Raw genomic sequence first — 26,384 nt, 5'->3', positions numbered from 1 at the left:
ATATCATGTTTTCCTCTGCAATTAGAGATTGTTGTTAGTGTAACTATAATCTTTAATAAATTATTATTTCCTTTGGAGAACCTCTCTGTATTGTCGAAATGCAAAGGGCAGGGAGTCAATAGCCACTTCTTGATCGGGACTTTCTCTGCCTACACTTCTGGATTCTTCTCTTTTGTGAAATCTCCTTTATTTGTATTTTCCCTCCATTCCTGGCAGTATTAAAGTACCAACTTTCCTTTGACCAGGTCCGAATGGTGGCCAGGGCCTGAAGGAAGCATCTGCTCCTGTTAACAGTTCCTCTCGTGGCACCATGTCCCATCTTTGCAAGAAACATGACCACGTGTAACCTCCCACTCCCTTCGCTTTGACTCTGCTTTCCTGTGACCCACCCCCAGGCTCTCCAAGTTTACAATTTGTTCCACAATAACCCTAGTTCTATTAGTCCAGACATCTCTTCTGGGCTCTGGGTTCTCCCTTTCCCCCTCCTCACCCTTCAGTAGGAATTTTCGCTCATTTCTACTGTTTTACTCTTTGTTGGAAAGTGTCTGTACTGGCAGTATAGGTATAGGATGGCAACATGTAAGCATGGTTAGCAAACCATTATTTCAGAGTAGTTATTAGTTACGATTGAAGAAGTAAACCTTTCTAACGTCAGCTCTTGGCCTGAATGTCATGTTTCATTCTATCTTTGTATATTATACATCTTTTGGAGATTATAAATGAATGAGATTTGTTTTGCTGCCATCAACTAAGAGTTGCGAAATTAAGTTGGTTAAAGCAAATGGTTGCTTCTCAAATAAACGCTCTAGCACATGTTTGGAAGAATGGATGACATATATAAGGGAAAATTTAAAGAAATCATGTGACCCTAAAATGACATGGACTGTATGGAATTCTGTTTCCTTGGATAAATCAGGACCAGTAGTAAATAAATATCAGATGATAATTGTGTCTGCAAGCAGTGACATCATAGGAATGAAGGAGACCAATGGAAGTGGTTCTGCGTAGACCTGACCAAGGTGCTCTCGATATGGTTGTCTCTCCATAACACAAACCTACAAGTGGGGACTTAACAAATTAATGAATTGCTACTGACTCCTAATAACCCTGGGGAGGGTGAGATGGGAAGACAAATGATGATTTGAGAATAAATTTGGGAAACATTGGAATTCTGAAAACAGGGGCAGGAAAGTAAATATTTGAGAACAGAAGTTATTTTGAATGGTCTTTTCTTACAATTTATGGTTAAAATATTGGAAAATATACGTGACTGATTAGAGAAAGGTTAGCTGCATAGGTAATATGATATGATAGGATTTTGATTTCTGGGATGTTACATAAGCCAGAGAGACAGACCCTTGAGGAGACAGAGTGTATCATTTTTGTGAGATTCAAAAACTGTGTGTTTGTCCAGAGAATGCCTGATGTGATCATAAATAATTTAAACTGAACATGGAGGGAGGAGATGACTAAAATCCCACATTATGTTGTGAAATCAATTACACATTGAGCACATTATGAAGTTAAATGCAGTGTAGAAACCACAATATAACCAAGTAATAATAAAAGTAAGTATTATTACCATTCATTGAGTGCTTAATATTTCCCAGGCACTTGAAAAATATCTAATTCAATGTTCCAATGTCACTTTGAGATAGGTAATTACTGCCTCCAGCACACAAGTTGTTTCAAATGATGCTTAATTGATTTATGTTGCTTACTAAAAGTCTCATTGCTAGTAAATGGTGGAGACAGAATTTGTTTTGAGCTGGGGAAAATCTTGCTCAGAATGAATCGGTGCAGTCCCCATCCTGAAGCTTTGGGTCATTTTCTACATGAGAAACCCTGGCACCAGTCTGTGTAGGTGGTAGAAACAAGAAACACTGCATGGGTGTTTCGTCAAAGACCAGTGAAACTCAGAATACCCTAACTCAAAACTTTACCTTCCCATCACTGGCTCTACCTGATTCATTTCAGTTTTAATATTTCTTGAACCAGGACTTGTTCAGGACATTTAGTGGGGGCACCAACAGAATGGAACCACGCAGCTAAGAACAGCAGACTCCCAGGACCCCTTTCCAGTCTGCACCAAAGCGGTCAGCATAATGTTCACTTCAAGTTCCTCTAGCGATACTCTCACGTCACAGCCTGCATTCTCCTTCATCAGCAGCTCTCTTCCCCTCCCCTTACCTTGACCCTTAGACAAATGGATCTGAACTCAGGCGAAACCTATTTTTCAGGTGATAAAATAAAGCACAGAAACACTGAGGAAGAGGGTAGTGAGAAGAAGGAGGCTTAGAGAACTGTTAGTCTACAATTAATTCTCAATCAACCTAAATAGACTAAATACTTATCCCAAATCCATCAGTCAGAAGTGTGGATTATAAAATGTACAACTCTCTTCATAAATGAAAAGTGCCCACATATAGCTTTTTTCCACATTCTCCTTGGGGGTTTCAAAAACACAATTGCCATGTCAGGTTCTAAAAAGAAACAATGTGGAGAGGATAGAGTTGGCCTTGTTTGTGCACTCATGCACTGGTTCACTCTGTCCACAAAATTACCTGCATACCTACTATATGTCAAACATAGTGCTGGGTACAGGAAACACAAAGATGAAGAGAAGAGGATCTTAGCCCTCAAGGAGCTCAGTATCTAGTAATTTCAACAGCCAGTGCTGCAGATGCTGGAGTTGTTGTCCCTCTGATTTTGTTTCTCTCGTTGACTTACAGTTAGAATACCAATAAGCAATAGCATTTCACTCCACGTGGGGTAAGGTATACTTCAGTTTCTGTGTGGTTTTATAGGAGCCCAGTTCAATAAAGGTGTAGAGAACGCTCAAAATGGGAGTACAGTATAGTTTAAACAATTCAGACTTTGGAAACTTTAGGTTTCAAAACCAGATCTGGATTCCCAGAGTGAGTTCTATGTAGACAAAGGCTTATAAGAATGTACAAAAATATGGAACATTATTTAGTGTTGATGCCAATTTGAATTAGTATCACTAATATAGAAATCAGCTTGAGAAAAAATATTATGATCCATAAAAATGTCCTATTTTGATGCTATAATGATTTAAGGAACTTATCCTGAAGTAACAATGAAAACTGTGGAAAATTGTATTTGGACAGGAATTTATTTCAAGTGTATTTATAGTAGCATGAAGAATTTATAATTCAAAGGAAGTAATGTCTACTATCAGGAATATTTTTAAACAAACCCGGTATATCACTGGCATCCATAGATGATATACAATCTTTTTCCAAAAGTGGCTAAAACCCACTTTTGGGAGAAAACATTTTCCCAAACAATAGCAATTGCTTATATGGGTAAGATTGTAAGTGCCTTTGTTGTCCTTCTTTTTGTTTTCCAGTTTTACTATAAGATGGGTGTTTTATATTTATAATTAAAATATATACTTTGTTTTTAAAAAGTGAGATTATCACACTAATGAACTTAGAAAATATGGAAGGCAATTCATATTTCATTGCATTTTTTTTTATTGTTATATAAATTTGTTGAGTAAACACATTTTTTAATTTAGTATTTCTTTACTACTCAAGAAAGTGTGCCAGTAAAGAATATAAGCTAATCTTGTATGTATTCCATAATAAAATATTTAAATATGAAAAAGAAAGAATGCAAAGATGAAGCAGCTTCATTCATATGCACATGTGATTAAATGTAAATTGAAATGTTTAATGAATGGCCTATCAGCTTAATATACTATGTTTCAAAGTGTGCATTCCTACACTTTAAAAATATTTTAATATTAAACATATTTATATAATCATTATCATTATATTATATATTAATATAATTTAAAATATATTTTATTAATATATTATATTATCATTATTATTATAAGAAAACTGATCTTAAGGAATGGTATGCCATGTCTGTAAATAGCAGAAATCACCCAAAGAGTCACGTAATGTACATAATATTTACCTACTCTATTAGTGTCTTATTGCTGTTGTGACAAATGATCACAAACCCAGTAGTTTAGAACAACATAAATTTATCTTGCAGTTCTGGCAGTCAAAAGATAGAAAGGGGTCTCACGAACTAAAATCAAGATGTCAGTAGGATTGCTGTCTTTCTGGAGGCCTTTTTATACCTTTTTCAGCTTCTAGAGGTTGCCTGCATTCCTTGGTTCAGGGATCCCTTCCATCTTGAAAGCCAGCAATAGCCAAATTTTTGTCCCATCATGTTACTCACGTTACTCCGTCGTGCTCCCCCACATTTGAGGTCCTTTATGGTTACTTGGACCACTTAGAAAATCTAGAATAACCTACTTATTTTAAAGTCAGTTGACTAGCAAACTTAATTCCATTTGCTACCCTAATTCCCCTTTGCCATGTAACATAACACACTCACAGGTTCCAGTGACTTAGAAAGTTCGTGGGAGGCTTTTGCTCTACTCACCACAACTATGAATCATGGAACTTAATGTCATCTATCCAGTTAAGAGTGCCTAAGTTTAAATACACATTGGTTTATTTTGATATGCCTTTTCTTGTAATTTAAACTTATATTTACACTGTTAATGTTTTTGTGTCCTAAATATATACATAAAACTTTACTAAATTCTTATAGCAAATAATTTGAAGATTTTCACTTTATGTTTATTTACATTTGTTTCATAAATCTAGTCTCAACAACCTAGTAAAGAGTTGCCTGACAAATTATAGGACAGCTAACTGAATTTTAATTTTAGATAAACAACAACTATTTTGGGCTGTCACAAATATTGTATAGGACATATTTATACAAGATAATTATTCACTGTTTATCTGAAATTAAATTTAACTGAATATCTGAATTTTTATTTAATCAATCTGGTAAACTTAATGTAATATTTTTAAAATAAGTTTAGGGGTGCCCGGTGGCTCAGTCCGTTGGACATCTGACTCTTGATTTTGGCTCAGGTCATGACCTGGGATCTAGCCTTGCCTCGGTTTCCATGCTTAGCAGGGAGTCCGCTTAAATGTTCTGTCTCTCCCTCTGCGCCTCCTCCTAACCTTGTAGACTCCCTCTCTCTCAAATAAGTCTTAAATAAATAAATAAATAAAAAGTAAGTTTAGGAAATGATGACTTAATATATACTGAGTTGAGATATAAAATGGAATAGATTTTTTTTGCTTATCAGCACTCCATAAACAGAATATTTTAATATTATAAAAATTTATAATTTTCCTTCTATACATAAAAACGATTCCATGTTTGCTTTACTATTTGAGGGCACTGAGATTTCAGGATGATAAAATTATATTTTAAAATATAGTTATATAGCTCTTCTTTTGATGTTATTATATGTGCAAGTTCATTTCAATAATGGGAGAGATGATTTGAAATGGACCAACTATCCCAAAATAAGGGTAAAGTACTGAAATTATGGAATAAATATGAAAAGGGAAATTTAAGCTATTGAGAAAAATGTGCAGGAGAGACCCTTTGTAAGCTACTGTTCACCAAAAAGAGCACTAACAAAAGAAACTCTGGACATTGTTCCTCCAAAGAATGGAAAGAGAATTTGTGGAATCATCTGGTAAGAACTCTTATGGGAAACTAACACCCAAATATGAATGTAACTGACAATATTGGAATGGCTTCAAATAGAAGCTGGAATTTGCTCAGATTTTAAATGACTGAAAATAAATATTTGGTTAACAGGAATCTGAAGGAAGCACGCTGCTCTGCTGTTCCATGGGACTATGCTGCAGTCCTAGTCCGTGGGACTAACATAACCAAGCCTCGATGACTTCTCAACACAGTAGGAAGCTAGTAGTGAAGTGGCAAGGAAAAGGACCCGTTGGTGTAATATCCTATCATATAGAACAGGCTTAAATTATTGTAATATTCTGAAAGAGAGAACGTGAAGCAATTTGAAGATGAAGTCATGCTTTAGGAATTTAAAGGGCTTTAAATTGAAGAGCAGTATGACTTATATATCCTTTACTTTATCTAAGATATGTTCCAGGAATTATATCAAAGTGAGTTTCACTACATAAAAGTGTATTTTCCCATTGACTGACATTAAATTGAGGCTGTTTTCCTCCAGAAAATATATTATTCATGTTTTTTAAATCATGTACTACAAATATATATATTTTTAAAATTACACAGTTAAAGATTACTTCCTGATAGAATATGTTATTAAAGAATGAGCAATAGGAAACCCCCCCAAAAAAACCTTATAAACAAACTTACAACATCTTCTCTACTCTTCAGTCATGTTGCAGTCATAAAATAACATAAAAATAATTTTAAACACAAAATCATGTAATAATTTATATTAAATAATTAGGTTCTATTCTAGTAAGCCAGATGAAAGTCTGAAACATTTCTCTGCTTGGGGCTAGGTCTACACTAAAAGGATAAGGTGCGATAGTTCAGGAAGATTTACATAACAAGAACATAAATTTAAATGTCTCAAGCACCCAAATACACCAGCATTTGGAAAAAGGTAGAGATGGATGAAGATGGAGAATGTTAAAGCAAGACTAGTATGTAATCACTACACCATGTTCTCTCCATGCAACTAGACTGAATGCAATTTAATTCTTCAATTGAATTCTTAATATTTAAATTAGTGTACAGTTTATAATTATTACACATTATAGTCAGTTGCAATTGACCCTAAAATATTTTCCGTGTTAGAAATATGTCCTTTATGTTTCAAAATATATGTAATTTTTTCTGTTGGTCTTACAAGGTTCTCCACCACCAGGAAGAAAACTCTTGTCACCTACATGGCTTCCATACCCGAATTAAGTCTTAAAATATCATGAATTACTTTTTAAGACAATAATAGCTTTTCTTCTTTTCAGTTACCAAAGCACTTGAAAGCATCAGCATTCTCCCACTGTCCACAGGATGAGTGAAATTAGGGGGAAAAAAATCAAATGGGAGAAAAATTCACAGGTATACAAGGAAACTTAACTGGTTCTTGCTACCAACGCTATAATTTGTCACAAGAGGGCTGCTTAGGAGACATTATCTCCTTCTCTCTTCCTAAGGCACTGTGGCAGAGAGATTTATGATACTGCACTGACTAGAAGTACAAGGAAAATGCAGTAGAAGGGGATAAGGAACTCGCTAATGTGAGGTGAAATCAAAATCAATCCCTAACAAGAGATTACTTTACACATTAACTTCTCTGGGGTCACATCAAAGTCTTCCAGCCAGTGGTTCCTGTGCTTCCAGCAGGGGAAATGATCTCAATGATAAACAAGGAGTAATGATGAGTAGAAAGTGCCAAATAAGAGCTTAGGTCTGTGCTAAACGAGCAAAATCCGATGAACTAGACGATTTCTACTGTCAGTTATACTTGAGAGCTCACCCTTCATGTTTGTTTTTCCAGCTAGAGAGCAAAGAAATTTACAAATTAATGTGGAGTATTGAGTACTGAGTCCCTTTTTTTGTTTTCCTGCCTCAGATACCTCTGTAAAACCGAAACATATGGTGTGAGTACATGCCTCATAGGGCTTTTTGGAAAAGTAATTCAGATTCTGGATCATACGTTTGTATCATGCTATGTTGATGTGAGGGCACTTGATTAGGCTTTGTGAGACGGATGGCTGCCCGGAGCACATTTATCTTCTGAAATGCTTCATGCATTAATCTGTATCCTTCATTATATGTGCATAAAAATCCTCATGCTCATTTGCTTAAACATTAAGTCACTCTTCAGATGGTTGGCCATTTCTTACAGAACTGGCAATTTTCTTTTACAATAAGAGCATCTTAGAATTAGGGCTTTAGAGAAGTGCGAGGAAATCCTGGGCCAGTTATTCCCCAGGTTCGAAAAGTCCAGATGAGGCTGGAAGAGAGGTCACCTTCTCAAGCCCTTATTTTATAGGTGAGGACAGTGAGTTTCAGGGAAGATAACTTGTTTGTTTCATCAAGGGATGTGAAGGAGACAAGAGCCATTCAGCCCAAACACTTTCCCACTTTTGTCTAATGCACTTTCTGGTACATATTGACCCAGAATTGGCTGGAAAAGGCTTACTACTTTCTTGTTCATCTCATTCCACAGCAACATTTTAGTTGATGACTATTTGCCACATACTTTGACAGCCACTGGGGGCTAGCAAGAAGTCAGAGCCAGGAAGAACACTAAAGAATCATGATTATTGTCTCCACCTAAAGGGTTCGTGGATGGGGATGCAACCATAGATAAACCATAGATGCATAAGTGCCCCCCCCAACCAACACAACCTTGGAAATGTAAAATAACGGATGCCCAGAGAGAGTCCATATATCCCCAGAATCTGCAGTGTTTTCTAAATTAAAGATTTCATGGGTTGGTTGATTTGATAAGAACACTGGTTTCATTGAAGCTAAAGACTGTAGTAGAAAGACAAGATTTGAAAAGTTTAGGTTTGAGCTAATGGTCAACAGGAAATAATTTTAGTTTAAGCATGCTTCATCGTATCTTCAGTAACAATTATAACAATTTCCATTAAGTAACTATTCTATAATTGTCAGCTTAAAGCCAGGCTCCCCGACTAGAATTCGAGATGTAAGAAGGCAGGCCACATCTAGATCCATTGATACTGTTAGTATTAAGCAAAATGAAGGTGTTTTGTAAAAATTGGTGGATTGAGTAAATATTTCTTTTTAAAAGGGACAAAACAGAAGATGCCTATGGATTAACTTCACATGGCAGAAATCTGGAAGTCACTCTCAAGGTGCAAAGTCCTCGAGGTCAGTTTATATCACCAAAGATGCCCAGATTTAGATGAAGGATTTGACCTTGGAAGTGGAAAGGAAAGAATGGATCTAGGAGCAGTTTCAAATGAGTAATATAATTTGTTGACAGAGTACAAATGGGGGTGGGGGGAAGGGAAGAGGAAGTCTTGTGTTAACTCTCAAGTTGGGCTCTGAAAAAACAGATAATGTTGACAGAGAAGTGGTATTAACCTGAAGATTAAACGTAACGGAGAGATATAAGCTGTAGCTAAAATCACGAGACCTGTAGTCAAACAGAGCAGGTTCAGCCCCAGGCACACCTCAAGGGAGCAGTGTGAATGCAAAAATTCCTAATTTCTCTGCATCTGTAAGAGAGGATAGGAGATTATTTATACATAAAGCACTTAGTCGGGTTTTGGCACATAGGATGTATTCAACAAAGAGGGACTATGTAAAATGTGACAAATTTTGGTTTTAGATATCTTAATTTCACAATTTGGGTTTTGGAGTGCTTTTGTTGGGTCCCCCAAAATTGGGTGCCCCAATAATGGGTCCGTGATTAAAGGAGCAAGACTGATACAAAGCAAAGGTCAAGCAAAGCTTTATTTCACGCCAAGCATCAGGAATCAGACCGACTGTCAAACAGACCGGTCGGGGGCACCCGTTATAGAGAGGACGACCCCTCCTTGCTTTCCAGACTAACTTTTATAGAGCAAAAGCCATGTGGTTGGGCCTGGCCACACACAGGTGGCCAATGAGATTGTAACACACACAGGAAACTCCACAGTGATGCTAGGCGACCAACTGAATTACAATTTACCCTAGTAGACATTTGAACCAGCCTATCACCTAGTTCAGAATTGGCGCCCAAAAGATGCCCAAAGGGTGGGGCCCATACTCCTCGGTAGCCAGGAGACAGTATGTGCCCCCACTGATTGAATACCTCTGCCTGGCCTGACCCACCCTTGTAATTGGACTTTGTTACGTGGGACTAGTTTCCCAGACTTGCTTTTAAGTAAGTTCCCGGGGTGGGGGTGGGGGGGCAAGGTCAATTTAAGTTTAACAACAAAATGGCAGTTCAACCGGGGTGGGGATGCTCTAGCTGAATAGGCCCTTACACTTTCAGATGCTGGTTCTGGATTGTTTACATTTTTGTTCATGTGGAAGGGCAGGCACGAAGAAAGCAATTCAAAAATAAGAGTGTGTCTTTTATAGCAGAAGCCTCGAGAATGATGAGTGCTCCAAGGGAATGGTGCCTGGAAGAAAGGCCAAAATCAGGGGGGCAACACTGAGCAGAAGGAAGATGAGATGAAGGAGACAAAGAAACAAAAAGAGATTGAAAACGTTATGGTTTCCCATAGCGTCGGGAGGGGAAAAAATTCTCAGATGGGGGTATCATCAGCGAACACAAATGTATGCATCTTCTCTATATCAGATATACTAGAGAGTATTAAGTGAGGTAGAAATAATTTGAGGGCTTTCTTTGGAGACAGGTTCCTTATAATCCTATGGTATGGACTGTCTCTACTCATTGCTGCTTTTCTTACCACCTTCTACACATATTTTTCTTTTTCATTCCAAGTGTGATTCTTCGTTTCATGCTTGTTATTGTCAGTTCTTAATAATAAGTAAGCGCTATAACCAAATGTTCAATACATTGCCATTTGATTGGACATTTTAGCATGGAGAAAGTCTTTTGCTGAAGAAAGGACAGTGCTCCAGCGATAAGCTGTCTGCTGACATAAACAGTTTATGGTTTTATGACAGGTTCACAATCTACCAATACTATTTTCAATTCAATTTGTGTGGATGAGGATTTTAGAGAAAACAGCTGGCAGGAGAAACATATGACATTTAATTTTGCCTGAGAACATGAAATCTACAAAGCTCTGTGTCTATGTGTATGTGAAACGTGTGGGTTTGTATACACTCACAAAGGTTATATTGGGAGTCGTGGTCTACTGGGTTTGGGGCAACAGACAGCAGAAAGCATTACATCCCTTGGTAATTTTCTAGAGATACACTTGACTTAACAAATAACTCAGCGTATCTAAAATTCTGATGAAAACATTCGACTGATTGCAATTTTTGAACTAAAAAGGTTTTTTTTCAAAAGGAGAATGACCTCAAGTCGTCCTTAACAAACAAACTTACAATCAGTGCTGTAGATTTTGATTGGTTCAAAAATCACTCCCTGTGAAAAAGATTGAGAACATTGCCAAAAACGTGGAACCTTGCAGATTACTGCATGGATACACTACACGACGTTTAAGAAATGATTTTAAAGAGAAACAGCAACAAAATTGAAATCTGTCTTGAATTATTCAGATGTTATATGCAAAGTGTCCAAAGTTACACAAAAAAGGAGATATATAGTAAAGAAAAACTATTGCATGAATTTAGTCACAACCATGACAAGCAGAAAAAAAAAAAATTAGCCTAAAATTTGCCCAGGATTACTAAAATATAAAATCCATTTAACACCCAAATTTACATCATGACAAAGGTGATTATATATTTAAATTGACTCATAATCATTCAAAATGACTTGACTTTTATTTCTAAAAAATTTGCCTTTTTATTTCAACGTCAAAATTCATTTGAACAGTACAGCACATTTGTTTACTGAAAATCATAGACCACCAGAGATTCTTTTCCTCGTTTCCTTACCTTTTCTTTTATCTACACAAACTGATTTTTACCCAAGGTCACTACTTGGGGCCCAAATATCCTTCTGCATACTTAGTTAGATGCAGTCATCAGCAATTGAAAAGAATTGCTTTCTCGCCTTTAGCCCAGACCAGAGGGAAAACAACAGACTCTCACTTAAAGTTGTCCCTGTGGCCAGCACCACCTCTCTTACTCCTCTGTCCTCCATTCCCAATTGGAAATGAGTCTCTTCTTTGTACTCTCTATTGCCACAAGTCAAGTCCCCAATATTCCTTGCCTAGATTTCTTCAATAATCTTGCTGTTGTCTTTTCTCTCATTCCCTGCACACTACAATTCATCTGACTCACCGCTGGCAGACAAATCCCATAAAAAGGAATTGTACTGGGAACACACCATGCACAGGTAGAGTCAAAAGTCCTCAAGTCCCCAGCAAATGCAGTACAAACTCGGCATTACATCTCACGGCTATCTGACTAGCCGAATTTTGTGCGTAACCCTATGACGCATTGCCCAAAATACATTTTCTGAGTAAAAGGAGCGGGATTCACAACAGGGCACACAGGGGTCTATAGGTGAGCCAGGACCTTTCTTTGTGACGATCCTAAACTCAGAACACGTTTTACACACAAATACCCTGACTTGTTCTTCTCTGAAAGTTTAACCCCCCTTCTTTTACCGCCGAGAAGGTGCTTCCATCTATTTCTCTCCTGTCTTCACAAAATGTTTAATTCCTACCTCCTTCAAGCAGACTTTCTTGATCCCTCGACAGGACCGGCTACTTTCCTCCTTTCTCCGTCAACAGGTCTGACCTCAGAGTGGCACTTAGTCTCCATTTATGTTTCTCTGCCTCCTACCAGTCATCCGGTCAACCGCAGGCTTGGTTTGGCTCCCTACTTGACCCCAAACAACTGGAGAGCAAACTTCTTACTCATCTTTGCATTTTCCTAAACACCCAGCAAAGGTCCCTTTATAGAGCAAACATTGCACAAATATTTCTCATAAATGCCATCACTGGCTGTAAACCGATACTTAAATTGTGGCCCCTAAAAAAAGATTTATTTAGTAAGGGCATTAGCCCTAAATAAGAGGAAACTCACAAACTGGGACAATCAAAGAGTCTGGACTCATTTTACAAATTCAAAATAATTCACCTATTTCTACAACTAAAAGATTGTCACAAAATACGTATTATGCACCAAAGCCCCCAAAAGAGAATGTATGTGCATGTTGTCTTAGAAAAGTTTTTCCCGAGACTTTCACTTAAATCCTTCTATATGCAGTCATTTCTATTTTTATAATATGAATTTACTTATTCATTAAGTGAAATAAAATCTAAGTATTTGTGAAATAAAAACCCTCTACCACCCATCTTCCCATATCCTGATGCCAATCTAGAGAATTAACACACGTTTGAAGAGTTTTCATTTTGTTTTGTTTTGGTTGTTGTTATGTAGCTAACGCACTTATCTGGGGTTATCAACTTTGGATCGGGGGTATCACCTTGAAAGGTGAGTGACTTAACATGCTTGCTGGATTCCTCTCTCTAATGCTGCTCCTAAGTCACCGCCCAAGTTTTTTAAAATTATGTGACTATTTTTAAATGAACAGGTTTTACAATATTTATATTCACTTCTGTAGACAAATTGACATTTCTGTTTTGTTTCTAGATTCCTTCTAACAACGTGAGACTGATACCAAAAGTGATTTTTGCATTCGGCTACTGAGTATTATTCCCTTCAGATTCATCCCAAGTAGCATGACTGGGCTTGCAGAGAAAGAATAACCATAATTATTAAAACCCTACCTGTAAGAGATAATTAGACAAGTAGGGTCTAATAGGTCCTTTAATAATTTCCTTTTAAATTTCTTCATTTCTTCTAGGTTATAGGTAAGTGCCGCTGTTATTTGTTTCATATCAGATGTGCTTTTTTTATTTTGTTGGATTACATCTAGAATAATTCATATGTGAGATATGCAGGCATTCTCTGAGTCCCATACATTCTTAGTCTCACATTGATTGCTTGGCTGGCTATACAGTCGTAAGTTTAAAATACTCTACCTCAGAAAGTCTTTGGTCATTGATGTCTAGAAGCCAGGGAGGTGTATGAGGTCTCATTTTCATATGTTATGTGTATCTTTTCTCCCTTCAAAAGTTCTTAGAATTTTCTCTCAATAAGTGCAATTTTACTGAGATGTGTGGGCTTTTCAGTTTCAAAAATTGTCTTTCTTCAAATTGTGAAACTTCTGTTCTTTTCTTTTCTTTTCTTTTTACTTTTTGGCCGCTTCTTCCCCTTCTTTATTTCTTCTCAGCGTTTATTAGATATATTTTAGGATGCTGTATCCATGTTCAAAGTATTTTAACTTTCCTCAGATTTCCTTTTCTCATTTTTCTCCTTTTCTTCTTGGTTCTTCCTCTGCTGCACATCATCCCTCCAGTGTCAGCCCCAGTCATCCCATATTTATGTTCCTCTGTTCAGCTTTTTATTTTCACATTCGTATTTTAATTTCCAGGATAATTTTCTTTTCTGATTGATCTTTTCCACAACAACCTATGCATGTGTGTCTATTTGATATTTTCTTGATTTTCTCTTGGAATGCTCATTAAAATTCTGTTTTTAAAAAATTCTCTTGGGGCACCTGAGTGGCTCAGTTAGCTAAGCATCTGCCTTCGCCTTAGGTCATGATCCCAGGGTCCTGGGATCTAGTCTGGCCCTGGCCTCTGTGCTCAGTGGGGAGCCTGTGTCTCCCTCTCCCTTTTTCCTTCCCCCTGCTCATGCTCTCTCTCTCTCTCTGTCAAATAAATAAATAAAATCTTTAAAATAATTCTCTTATATTTTTTGAACTACCTCCGGTTTTGTTTTGTGTGTGTGTGTGTGTGTATGTCTTTTTAAATCATGATATTGGTTCTTCAGTTATCATGACATCCTTGGTTGTTGTAGGATTATGATGTAGGGCCAGGGTGGTGGATAAGGATTACTAGTGGGGTCCATTTTCCTTGAATGGGAGGGCAGACTACAGACCTGTGTAGGTTACTTACTGTTTAACCTGACTGGCTTCTCTCAAAGACGCAAGGATACAAGCACACAAACAGATTGGGGACCCACCACAGGAGAAATCTTTTCTAAGAGTTGAGAAATTTGTTAGGTCTCTATCTTGTGTAGAAGATGTAGTTCATACTTTTCACCTGTCCAATGTCTGTCTGAAATAAAGTTACTTCCAATTCTGCTTGGTTTCTCTCTCAGTGCCTTCTACCTACACAAGAAACGTAAGATAGTTCTACCCTCAGACATTCCCTTTTTTTTTTTAAGATTTTATTTCTTTATTTGACAGACAGAGATTACAAGTAGGCAGAAAGGCAGACAGAGAGATGGGGAGGCAGGCTCCCTGCTGAGCAGTGAGACCAATTCGGGGCTCGATCCCAGGACCCTGAGATCTTGACCCAAGCCAAAGGCAGAGGCTTTAACCCACTGAGCCACCCAGGTGCCCCGCCATTTTTTTTTTAGAGTAGAATTCTCTAACACCTGTACTCAATCCTTTTTAAGTTAGAACAAAAATGAAAAGTGAGGGGTCCACCTGGCCCAGCTATTTTGAAATGCAGCTGCTTACGTAATATTCCTGATGGTCACTCCCACGCTCATATCAGGTCTTTATACTGACCTGAGGTTTAGAAATTATTTGAAACTACCATGGTAAGAACCACTTCTGTTGCTTGGGCTGTGCTTTCCTTCTTTTAATTTCTCTATAAATCATACCCATTTGACTTTTATTTTTCTGGAGTTTCTCAAATTGTTCTACCTTATGTTGGCTCTAAAAATATAATGGCCTCATCATATTTTCTCTCCCCTGTCCTCCTTTTCTTCCTTTTTTTTTTCTTTTTCTTTTCTTTCCTTTCCTTTTTTTCTTTCTTATATTTTTAAATTTCATTATTGCCTTAGAGGAAAGGTATATATGTATGTTTGTGGCAGCCCATTTCCTGAACTAGAAACCAGACTAAATTTCTTTTTTTTTTTTAATGTTTCTTTTAATGATGTCAGTAAGTCAGCTTTGCATTTATTTTCAATAACCTGGAATTTATACTAATATTTGGTTAAATATTTTTCTACACTTTGGGGTGGGTGGTACTAACCCATATGATCCAGCATTTAGAGATTTAAAAATTTTTTTGTAACATAAAAATGTGATATGGTTACAGCCAAAAGGAACTATTTGCTTGCAATCTGCTCTTCCTGGCACCCTGTGTGCTCCATAAGATATAAGTGTCTACTGAATCATGGAAAATGCAATTTGAAGTTACACAAGTAAATTAGTCACTGCATTCTGTACTATCAACAGTCTGGGGTGTCATTAAAGTTCTGTCTATATAGAAGAAAAAGTAAGTCTATTTGTTTAGGCATTCCCCTGAACATTTTTGAAATAAGGTCATGGTCAGTATGATTGAAAAAAGTCACATTTTAGTCTTAATCAAATCCAGTAGTCTAGCATTTTAAACATATTAAGAAAGCTAAACCATTTTAATGAGATGTGTGAGAGGAGGACTTAGCTCCCAGGTTGACTATCTAATTGTATACTTGATTAAATTATTACAATTTGGGCATAGAAAATTCAAACCCTTTGTAAACTGAATTTCAATTAAAAAAAAAAAAGATGAATGAGTAAATAGCACAATCTAACAGCCAAAATGTTTAAATTAAACAGCTGTAGGCCTCACAGCTTTCTTAGAGACCCCCTCCCCCCCAAAAAAGGAGGATCATGGAATCTAAGCAAGGTTCATTGGGCAAATATTTCTTTATGCTGTCAAATAAAATAGGCATCCCCAAAAGAATTGCACTAAATGTGTAAGTTGGCAATTTTCTATGGCGGTAATATGGAGCACAACCAGGAAAAAAAAAAAAAAGTAATAAGCCTGGCTAGGGCAGCATTCCCTAGGAGGGCCACTTAACAAGCTGGCCCCTGCTGTGCCCTAGAATCTCCTGATTTCGTGGGACTCCTTCTGCATCTTCCCAAGCAGATCATTTTAACTGAATGCACAAATGAGATTACATAAATGCTTTCTTTTCGGGTTGCTTTTCCTTTTTCCTTTTCTATTTGGCTTGCCCCTTCTAGAGTTGACACAGCTTTGGTATGACTGTATTGCCCAGACACCTGAAATAGGTGTCCCCATAGACACCACCACCCCCGGGGACACCACTAGGCCTTCAAAGGGATCTGCTTCAAATGATAGCAGGTTGACAGGGAAAGAAAACACTCTCCTGTTTTCCACTTCCCTCCTGTCTAAGGACATGAAGGATTGCCGGAGAGACAGGTGTGGCTCTGGGCTGGTCTATTCTGAAAATCATGTTCACTGTTGTCTAGAGTGTACTGACAGGTTGCTCGGGCTGTCCTTTTCCCACCTCGACTATTCCTTAAAGCAGGAATTTTCTCATTCTCTTCAGAACTACCTCTCATAACTCTGGTTAGAGTTAAGCACTTTTCAAATTTTAACATATTTCAGCAGTTGCTTTCTGATGACACCTCGCTTTCTTCCAGTATTTTCTGCTCAACGTGTGAAGGCAGCGACATGTTGCCTCAGGAACAATTCTCTCTTCTCTTTTTCCGAGTCCTACAGATGCTGGTTGCCCTCTTTCGGGTACTTAATCTGCATGATGGACACCCTGGGTAAGTTCCTATGTTCAAGAAAACACATCCAGTTGGGATGCTGCATGGACACGGTCTCAAGGGTCGGAGACATTAAGACAATTATCTGGGTAAATAAGAATGTATTCAGCCATTAAACACTTTTTTTTTCCTTCTATTTTTTTTTGGAGACTCTGTGCTGGCCCAGACCTCTACTCAGTGCTGAGGATATGACAGTGAGCAAAACCTAGTAAGTCCCTGCCCTCATAGATTACAGCAAAATAGTAATAATGGCCAACATTTTAATGATCACTTAGTACATGCTAAATACCTGTCATGACTTATTCATGAAATTCTCAGCAAAACTACCATGAGGGATCTATTAGTACAAGAAAACACACCATAGTGAGACAACAGAAGTATCTGGGGTTTGTTGTTTTGGTTATTTTTTTGGTTTTTTTAGTCACCCATCTTCCTGCCTTTTCCTAGAGGATATGAACTCAAGTCTGTTCTAGTTTGAGAACACGGCTGGGCGCAGATGGCAAGTGACTGCTTTATGTTGCTTTGTGTGAATTTGCATTCTCTGGGAGAATGTATTATTAGCTTCAGATGTGTCGCCCTTGCCTACATTTCCCTAGCCAGTTTAGCAGAGTCAGGATTGGAACCCAAATCTGCCTTCTCCAGAGCCTATGCTCTTCCTTACCCCCTTATCCATCTCTGCAGCCCCACATTCTTCTGCCCTGTGACAGGCAGATACAGTAAAAGAACAAGGGCAGGATGACGAGGCAGAACTATCTGATTAATTCCATCAATTTTCCTTTGTTCTGTGCATGCTAGACAGAACTAAGACAATAATCATAATTCCCTTTTGACTTTCTCTCTACATATTTAGCACCCCATTTCGGAAGAATTGATAATGACAATTTTTTTTTTTTTTTATATAAAGAAATACATATGGCCCATCACTGAAATGAGAAAACTTATTTTTCAGGGAAAAAAACAAAAAGCTGTTATCATGGGGATCACAATAAGATGAAAATTAAGATTCTCATGACATCACAATCTAACTTAAATCATAAAGAAGGATTTTTTAAAAAATATTTTATTTATTTATTTGACAGGGATCACAAGTAGGCAGAGAGGCAGGCAGAGAGAGAGGAAGGGAAGCGGGCTCCCCGCTGAGCAGGGAGTCCGATGCAGGGCTCAATCCCAGGACCCCGGGATCATGACCTGAGCCGAAGGCAGAGGCTTTAACCCACTGACCCACTCAGGCACCCCATAAAGAAGGATTATGATATTATATTAGATCATTCTCGTGCAAGGCAGTCCGTTCCCACCTTGGGTCAGCATTCAGTGAGAAGGTCCATGAAAGGCTCTGTGTTAAGAGACGTAGTCACTCAGATATACATCTAATGGCTCCTGCTTCCCCTCCAGGAATGTTTCAAGGCTGACATTTGCAGGTGAAAGGAAGAAGGGAAGAGGTGGAAGTGTGAGAAGGAGCAGTCTAGGACAAGGCCCCTGGTTTCTGACTTGAGCTCCTGGATGATGTCCTACTGAAGGAAGAATGGCTGCTTTGGGACATAGGGGGGTTTTGACATTTTTGAGTTTTGGTTATTTTTTGTCTTGGGTTTTTTGTTGTTTTTTTTTTCCCCTTGCTCTGAGGATGTTTTGTTTTGTTTCCACCCGATGCACTGGTTAAAGCACTGTGCTCCTTGGAGCTTGGCAATGTCATAACCCTTGTCTGATTATCTCAGCTTTATGAGTGCAATTAGAGGTGGTAAAATATGTATTCAGGAGATTTCTGCCATCCTAACAGCCCCTCACCATCCCTGAGGATTCTTTCCCTGACGGTTACATTAATTATATTTTAAGTTTTTTAAGTCTTTTCAGAACCATTAGGAGAGTTTGTGTGAGTCCCTGTCTACACCTCAGTGTGTCCACCCTTCCTTCAGACCACTTTTCTATAAGAAAAGGAAAAGTGCATTTATACGAGGAGTTAGTAGAATGCAGCCGGCACAAAGCTAATAAATGATGTCATTAAAATCTCTTGGAAAAACATGGTTCAATTTGATTTCCAAAATCTGAAAAAAATGGGAAATTAAATGGTATTTTATTATTGAACGAAGACTTACTTTACAGAGCTGTCTTCATGAGTGCTAAAATGTAACTTTATCATTTGATTTTACCCAAGGGTTTTCCAAAACATCTGTCCAAATTATTCAACTGATTTTACCTTTTATTCCTACTCTTGTTATAATTTCAGAAAAACCTGGATGGTTAGATGAGTTTTCTTTTGTAAAGTACTCTAAGAAGCATAATTAAATACATAGTGAAAGAAATTTTGTTGTTCTGCTGTCTTGTGTGTTATAAATTCTATGTCACTGACATATAGTTACAGGAGGCATAGCTGTTTTGCTTTCTCATCTCAGATCTGACTCCTCACCATCTTCCCCTGCCCTTGAGCCTGATCTGCTCCTGCCTTTGAGCCTGGCACCTCGCTGCTTATGGCAGGCGTCAGGCAGGCATCGGCCAGGAGCCAGACTGAGCCTTATAGGGAAGCCTCGGGGAAGCAGACTGACATGGGCTCAATAATTAGCACCATACAGGACACAATGCTCAATAAGGATCTTCTGAATTAATGGATTTGTGTACCGCTTAAATGCAATAAACACCTCAAGCTGATAACATAGGCTAATTGGCTGAGCATTATAAATGAGAATGGAAGACTGACCAGCTCTTTGGTCCTCCAAAGTCAATAAAACTTATGTAAAGCCTTTCTTTAGAGATACAGAGTTTTATTCACCTGTGTCAACAATTTTAGCAATGTGAAGAAAAATATTTTCATGTGTTTTGTGTATTGTTTTGAATAATAAAGATACCTTGACAGAGAATAACAGGTAGCAAATTTTATGGGAAGCCTTAGGATGACACGTAATTGTATTATATAAAGTATTCCAGTAGCCAAATCTCAGCTCCTTAGAATAACTCTCGAAGGAGAGCTGGTCCAGATTCAGCAACTCCAAGACTAACTAAATAATTTGAGGGCTTTACGATGTTCTGAAAATTCCTACAATTAGCGTTTCTCCCTGATTTCTTCAGCTTTTCCACATTCAATTATATCATAAAAGCAAAATAAATCCAATCAACGTATTTTGTAATTTGTCTTACAACATGTTTCTTTGATTTCCTTTGATTCCACTAAGAGAGAAAAAAAATTTGTCTAGCATTCAGGCATATCTCTATAGGCGTGGATATATTTATACCTGAAAATATATACATATATACCTAAACTCCAGGTTTTCAGAGGATACACGGCAGTACCCATGAGCTCAGTGGCATCTCACCAAGCCGCATCTCCCCCGCCCCAGCATATTCACCTGTCCATTTTATCCCGAAACTCTTCCTCTCTCCATCACCGCTGCAAGGGGGACAGCTGCAACTTAGCAGGGTTTCAGTTCTGAGAGACTCTGGCCATCTTTTTCGACTATGTTTAAAAAGCTCATTAGTATGATGCATGTTTAAACTGCTATGATAATACTATCCAACAGCTAAATGTCATATCGTGAATCCACTCGTGCTAAAAATCAAGGCACTGAAAGACTTATCTAGATAGAAATAACATCTCATTTATATTTGCCCTCCCCCACTGCCCTTGAAAGTCACAGTATGAGAAGTAAGAATAGAAAGTACTTTATAAAATGTAAAGCAAGAGAAAGAAAAAAGAAAGGGAAGTTTGATGTTAAAACTCAGGAGCTTTTGTCTGGGTAAATATTTATTGCCCACAAGAAAACAAAATAAATTACTGATGGCCCTTTTCAGATAAAATGGTATATCAAAAAAGGCAGTCTTTGGTTCAAATACAACGCAAGTGTCACTTAATGTTATTTAAAAATCACATAATGCAGACATTTCCAGAATCTGAAGAACATTGTTTTGCCCTGACTAGTTCAACTAACCATATCAAAACAGACCCAACAAACTGTGAGAGACTTATTTTCCAGCTCATGCATTCTCTCCTAAGTCATATTTACAAGCTCGATCCCCATAAATTCCTATCTACATATGTCAAAAATATAATGTTTATTAGGTTTAGAGCATCAGACTGCCTTACTTTGCTTTCCTGTCATGCGCTCGGTCCCACATAAAATATTCATGGACTTCTATCAGGCCATCTAAGTCATGAAAGGTCACAGATCTGGAACCCATGGTAAGTTTTTTCTATTCAGCAGCAAGTTTGCTAAAGTATATTTTTTTGTGTCCAAACATGGTTGAAAGCCACATTGATCTAGTAAGGAATGAATCCTCATACTAATGAGCTCTCTGTACCCTTGTTGAGTATGTTTTCCTCTGATTTAGTAGGGATTTTAAGAGTCATGCATGACCTCGCTTGGAATGTTAGAGACTAGGGAATGTAATTGTCCCCAGGATGCTTGATTTCCTCACAACTTCTGATGATGGATGGTGGAGTAATCTTTAAACCCTCACTCTGAGAGAAAAGCTCTCTCATATGTGCTGTAAGGCTGAAGGACTATTCATTCAGAACGATAGCATTTGCCTTTGTTTTACAAGCTGGCTTGTCTCCATTAACCTACCCAAACCTGGAATTCATGGAAATATTAGTTTTCTAATTTTCTGGACAGAAAACTATGTGTATCCCATTCAGCATATGCTCCCTTTCTCATATCGATGTCCTTTACTTGCAATGATTTATGTGGAAAAGGTTAACTGGAAATTAGTGACAAAAGGAAATTATTTTAAGAGATTTAATTGATCTTCACCTTCTGAAAAGTTACAAACTGCTTTATATAACTGCCTGTGGCTGTCTTCTTTAATCCCTCAACATCACCTTGCTCATATGGAAAAGCGATAACAGTGAGGGCTGAAGAGAAATAGTAAGATGGTTCAGATCGGACTAAGCCATTTCAGTTTTTTTGTTATTGTCACTGTACGATAAACCCTGCTTCCATGACTAAAGCCATCATAATTGTGAAGGAAGTTTTTTCCCAGAGTCATATTAGAACCAGGAAAGGAGGCATTTGCCATGCAAGGGGATATCTCTGGGATCAATCATCCTTATGATTCACGTCTGTCTTTTCTCTCACCCTCTTTTAATTAACATTAGGAAAAGAACAGCTTTCTTCACCGATAACAGACCTGGGAAGAGAGAGACCCAGAAAGTAATGTGAGATCTGTCAATTTTCAACCTTGCTAAAGAAGACACGTTAAAACACTCTTCATGGACAATAAACCTTAGTCAACACATATTCAAAGTTAAGTGACCTTGAGGGATTCTAAATATCTATTTCCAAATAAGAAGAATACAGACTGAATCAATTTGAGAGACCATAAGTGAACCGAAAAGAAAGGTGGGGAAGCCTCTTAAAGAAAGAAGTTAAATCCAGGGAAGGGTTGGCGTATGCATTTCTTGCACTTACCTTTTCTGCTGACTGCGCTGTACCAAAAAAGATGGGAATGAAAGCTAACCAAATGATGCAGGTGGTGTACATGGTAAATCCAATAGGTTTGGCTTCGTTGAAAGTCTCTGGGACACCTCTCGTTTTAATGGCATAAACAGTACAAGTGACCATCAAGAGGATACTGTACCCCAGCGAACAAATGAGCGAGAGATCAGAAATGTCACACTTGAGCACTCCCCTGGCATTCTCTGGGTCTAGAGTCCGCTGCTCTCCATAGTCAATGATGATGTGGGGGGGGTCCACAACAAACCAGACACACACTCCCAGGAGCTGGACGGAGATGAGGCTGAAAGTGATCACCAGCTGGGACGCTGGACTAATAAACTTGGGTGCTGTGACCGATTTCTTCCCCTGCTCAAATATTCGGTGGATTCTGTTTGTTTTGGTGAGAAGGGCCGCATAGCTGAAACACATGCCAAGTCCTAGAAAGATTCGGCGGAAGGAACATATGATTGTGTCTGGTGCGGCAATCATTAAAAAGGTGATTGAGTAACAGAGGAAAATCCCTGTGAGGAGCACGTAACTAAGTTCTCGTCCCGAAGCCCTTACAATAGGTGTGTCATTATAGCGGACAAAGGTCACGATGACGAAGGTGGTGGCGATGATTCCCAATATTGCAATGAACACAGGCACCACAGCCCAGGGCGAATGCCACTCTAGTTTGATTATGGGGATGAGCTGGCAGCCTGTGCGGTTCATGTCTGGTCTCTGATCCAGAGGACAAAGTTCGCAGGACAGCTCATCTACTTGGTAGTTGTAACCCTCACAACGCTCACAGTGCCAGCAGCAAGGGACTCCTTTCACCGTTTTCTTCCTCTCCCCAGGCTTACAGGGCAGGCTGCAGACAGACGCCGGGTGAGTGTGTTCTCGATTAGCCCACTGCATGTCATCCACCTGTGGGGATAAAGAATTAATGAGCCTTCCATTTCCCCCCATTTATAATATCCTAATCCTAGCCACAGGTTTGTAATAAATCACTGAATGCTGACGGAGCAAGTACAGTTTACCATAATAAGAGCCCAGTTTTCTTTCCCCAGTATTGACTTCTTGATGAAAGTGTTAAATGATCTGGTCCAATAAATCATTCATATCATCAGCTGGATGAGTGTCATTGGTTTCCATTTACCTCCTCAATGTTGACCAATCTGTCATTTGTGGAAAGATTTATTGGCCCAAACAGTTTTGAAACTCAAAAAAAAAAAAAAAAAAAAAAAAACCACACCAAAAAAACACAGAAATAGGCTTAGAGTTAATCATAGATATAAATGTCAGAATCCCTGAAACACTGGCTTAGGATATAAACATATACATAAAACGGTGATGCAAAAGCTCTTCACCATATTTGGGGAAATTCAAATCACACTGTATCAGTTTTCGAAGGAAATGGCAAACCTACTTTAATCACTGATAGTCATCATGTTCCCGAAGTGATAACTGTATTAATGTTTTTGCCTCTCTTTAAGCATCATGGATATAATCCCTCCCCCATTCTTGCATATCCACACTGTGCAAAAGACCATGTGAAATGAGATAGATTGGTGGTAATGTTCTCCATTGAACAAAAGGAGTCTTACAAGTGGCTTACAGCAGCGAAATCGGTACAAATGAGAGATCCCCCCCTTACATGCTAAGTGTCTACTTCAGAGCCTTAAAATTCCACCTAAATCAGAGTACCTCTACTAAAATAAAAATATTATTTTAAGGAGATTCTGCCAATCACTGACCTCTTACCTTGATTGTTTACCAAAGGTTCTGGACCCAGTTCCAACATATATGAGGTAAGGAAGAGGTTTCCCGTAACACCAAGCAATCTCGGACAGCAGCCAGTTGTCCTGTTAAGTTACCTCAATTCTGCCACTACCTACCTGGAAATAGCACCAGCTCCCAGGAGTTAAAGCTCAGGTTGCAAGACTCTCCCCTCCCACCTCCGATGTCAATTGCAAGTCCATGCCTCACATGTGCTTCTGACCCACCTGTCGATTGAAGGTTCCAAGAACACTTGCCTTGGGTTCCACTAGTTTGCTAGAGCAGCTCACAGAGCTCAGAGAAACACTTACTTACTAGATTACCAGTTTATGATAAAAAGGAAAAGATGTATACAACGAGGTAGTGGGAAGGGCACAGTGCTTCCATGCAGAGTTCCGATTATGTCGCTCCCTCCAGATCTCTACCTGTTCACCAGCTCTTAAGCTCTCTGAACTCCCATCTCTTGGGATTTTATGGAGGCTTCATCACATAGGCATGATTAATTAAATCAGTGGCCACTGGCATTAATTGAACCTTTAGCCCCTCTCCCTTCCCAGAAGTCTGGGGTGGAACTAAAAGTTCCATTCCTCCAATCACCAGGTTGGCACCTTGGGGAACCAGCCCCCACACTTAGGTTTCCAAAAGTAACCTCATTAACATAATAAAAGTCACCTTTTTTCTTCTTATCACAGAAAATTCCAGAGGTTTTAGGAGCTTTGTGCCAAGAATAAGGTCAAAGACCATATATTTTTCATTATGAATCACAATATTGCATTTACCTTATTAGAAACACATTAATTTTAGCAGAATGCTAACAGGACAAACTGGAAATTACAGATCATAAGACACAACTAATTATGAAAAGCAGCTACTATAAAAGAGTGTGATTTTGGGATGCCTGGGTGGCTCAGTCAGTTAAGTGTCTGCCTTTGGCTCAGGTCATGATCCCAGGGTCCTGGGATGGTGCCCCACATCATCATGCTCCCTGCTCAGTGGGGAGCCTCTTTCCCCATTTCCCCACTCCCCCTCTTTGCTCCTACTCTCTCACTATCTCTCTCTCAAGTAAATAAATAAAATCTTTTAAAAAAGAGAATGATTTTGTTTGCTGATGTGTACCGTGACTGACACACAATTTGCCCTCAAATCTTTGCTGAATTTGTAAGAAAGGAAGGTCAGTGTTAAAAGGAAAACCAAAGGTCCAAAATGGCATCACTTAGGTTCTCGCCCCAGCCTCCTTCTTATAAAAACCTTCCATTTTGCACAACTTGTTGGAGTATACTTCTACTTGCTAGATGAGATGCTACCCAATTCATGAAATCATGTAATAAAGCTAATTAGATCTTCAAATTTGCTCATCTGAATTTTGTTTTTTAACAACTGGAAGGGTACCATGCAGAGCACTGAGAAAGAAGGGATCAACTTGAAAGTACTAGGAACTGGTAATAGAAGGTTGCTCAAAGAAACACAGAAATTGGAGCCCAAAGAATTTGGTTAAAAAACAGAACAAAACAATACACAACATATTTTCCTGAAGACCAGTTCCATTAACAACCCAAACGAAGAATTGCCATATTCTATGGTGGTCTGGCTCCAAAATGGCTCCCAATAATCTCATCTTCCAGAATTTGTGAATCCATGTATTCCTCTCCAACTGTGAATAGGGTTGATTATGTAAACAATAGTATATACTAGAAATGATTACATGTGATTTCTGAGACTAGGTCATATAAAATATTTTGGCTTCTGCCTTGCTCTCTCTTGGATCAGCCACTCAGAAGAACGAGAGTTTCATGAGAATGCTCAAGTAGCCCAATGGAAAGGAACCCAGGCCACCTGCCAACAACCAGCACCAACTTGTCATACATGTGAATGAACCCCTTAAACAGTGAATTGTCTGGCCTCATTCCAATCTTCAGGTGACTGCAGCCCCCAGTGACACACTAACAACAACATCATGAGACATCCTAAGCCAGAGCCCCCCAGCTAATAAGCCACTTCTGAATTTCCAATCTACAGAAACTGTGTGAGATGATAAATGTTCTCTTGTTTTAGGCTGTTCAATGTTGCACTTATTTGTTACCTAGCAATACGAAACTGTAATACAACTCGAAATAAGTTTCTCCACCCATTCTGTGACCACCACCAATGTAGTAGTCTACCGAGAATCTACTCAGAAGACA

General features: G+C 38.5%; 1 protein-coding gene across 4 annotated transcripts in view; it reads right to left on the bottom strand.

The window, feature by feature from the left end:
- Nucleotides 1–26,384, bottom strand: part of GRM8 (glutamate metabotropic receptor 8) — a 723,861-nt gene that overhangs the window by 54,907 nt on the left and 642,570 nt on the right. For all 4 annotated transcript variants that reach the window (XM_032870003.1, XM_032870005.1, XM_032869998.1 and 1 more), the window contains exon 9: nt 22,417–23,352. In XM_032870003.1, coding sequence (XP_032725894.1) covers nt 22,417–23,352 — 936 coding nt within the window. The remainder of the gene's footprint in view (nt 1–22,416; nt 23,353–26,384) is intronic.

Source organism: Lontra canadensis, unplaced genomic scaffold, assembly GCF_010015895.1.
Source record: "Lontra canadensis isolate GAN:19392208 unplaced genomic scaffold, GSC_riverotter_1.0 scaffold2, whole genome shotgun sequence".
In the NCBI taxonomy this organism is placed as follows: Eukaryota; Metazoa; Chordata; class Mammalia; order Carnivora; family Mustelidae; genus Lontra; species Lontra canadensis.
Note: the sequence above shows the minus strand (reverse complement) of the source record. Positions and strands in the feature narration are given on the sequence as shown.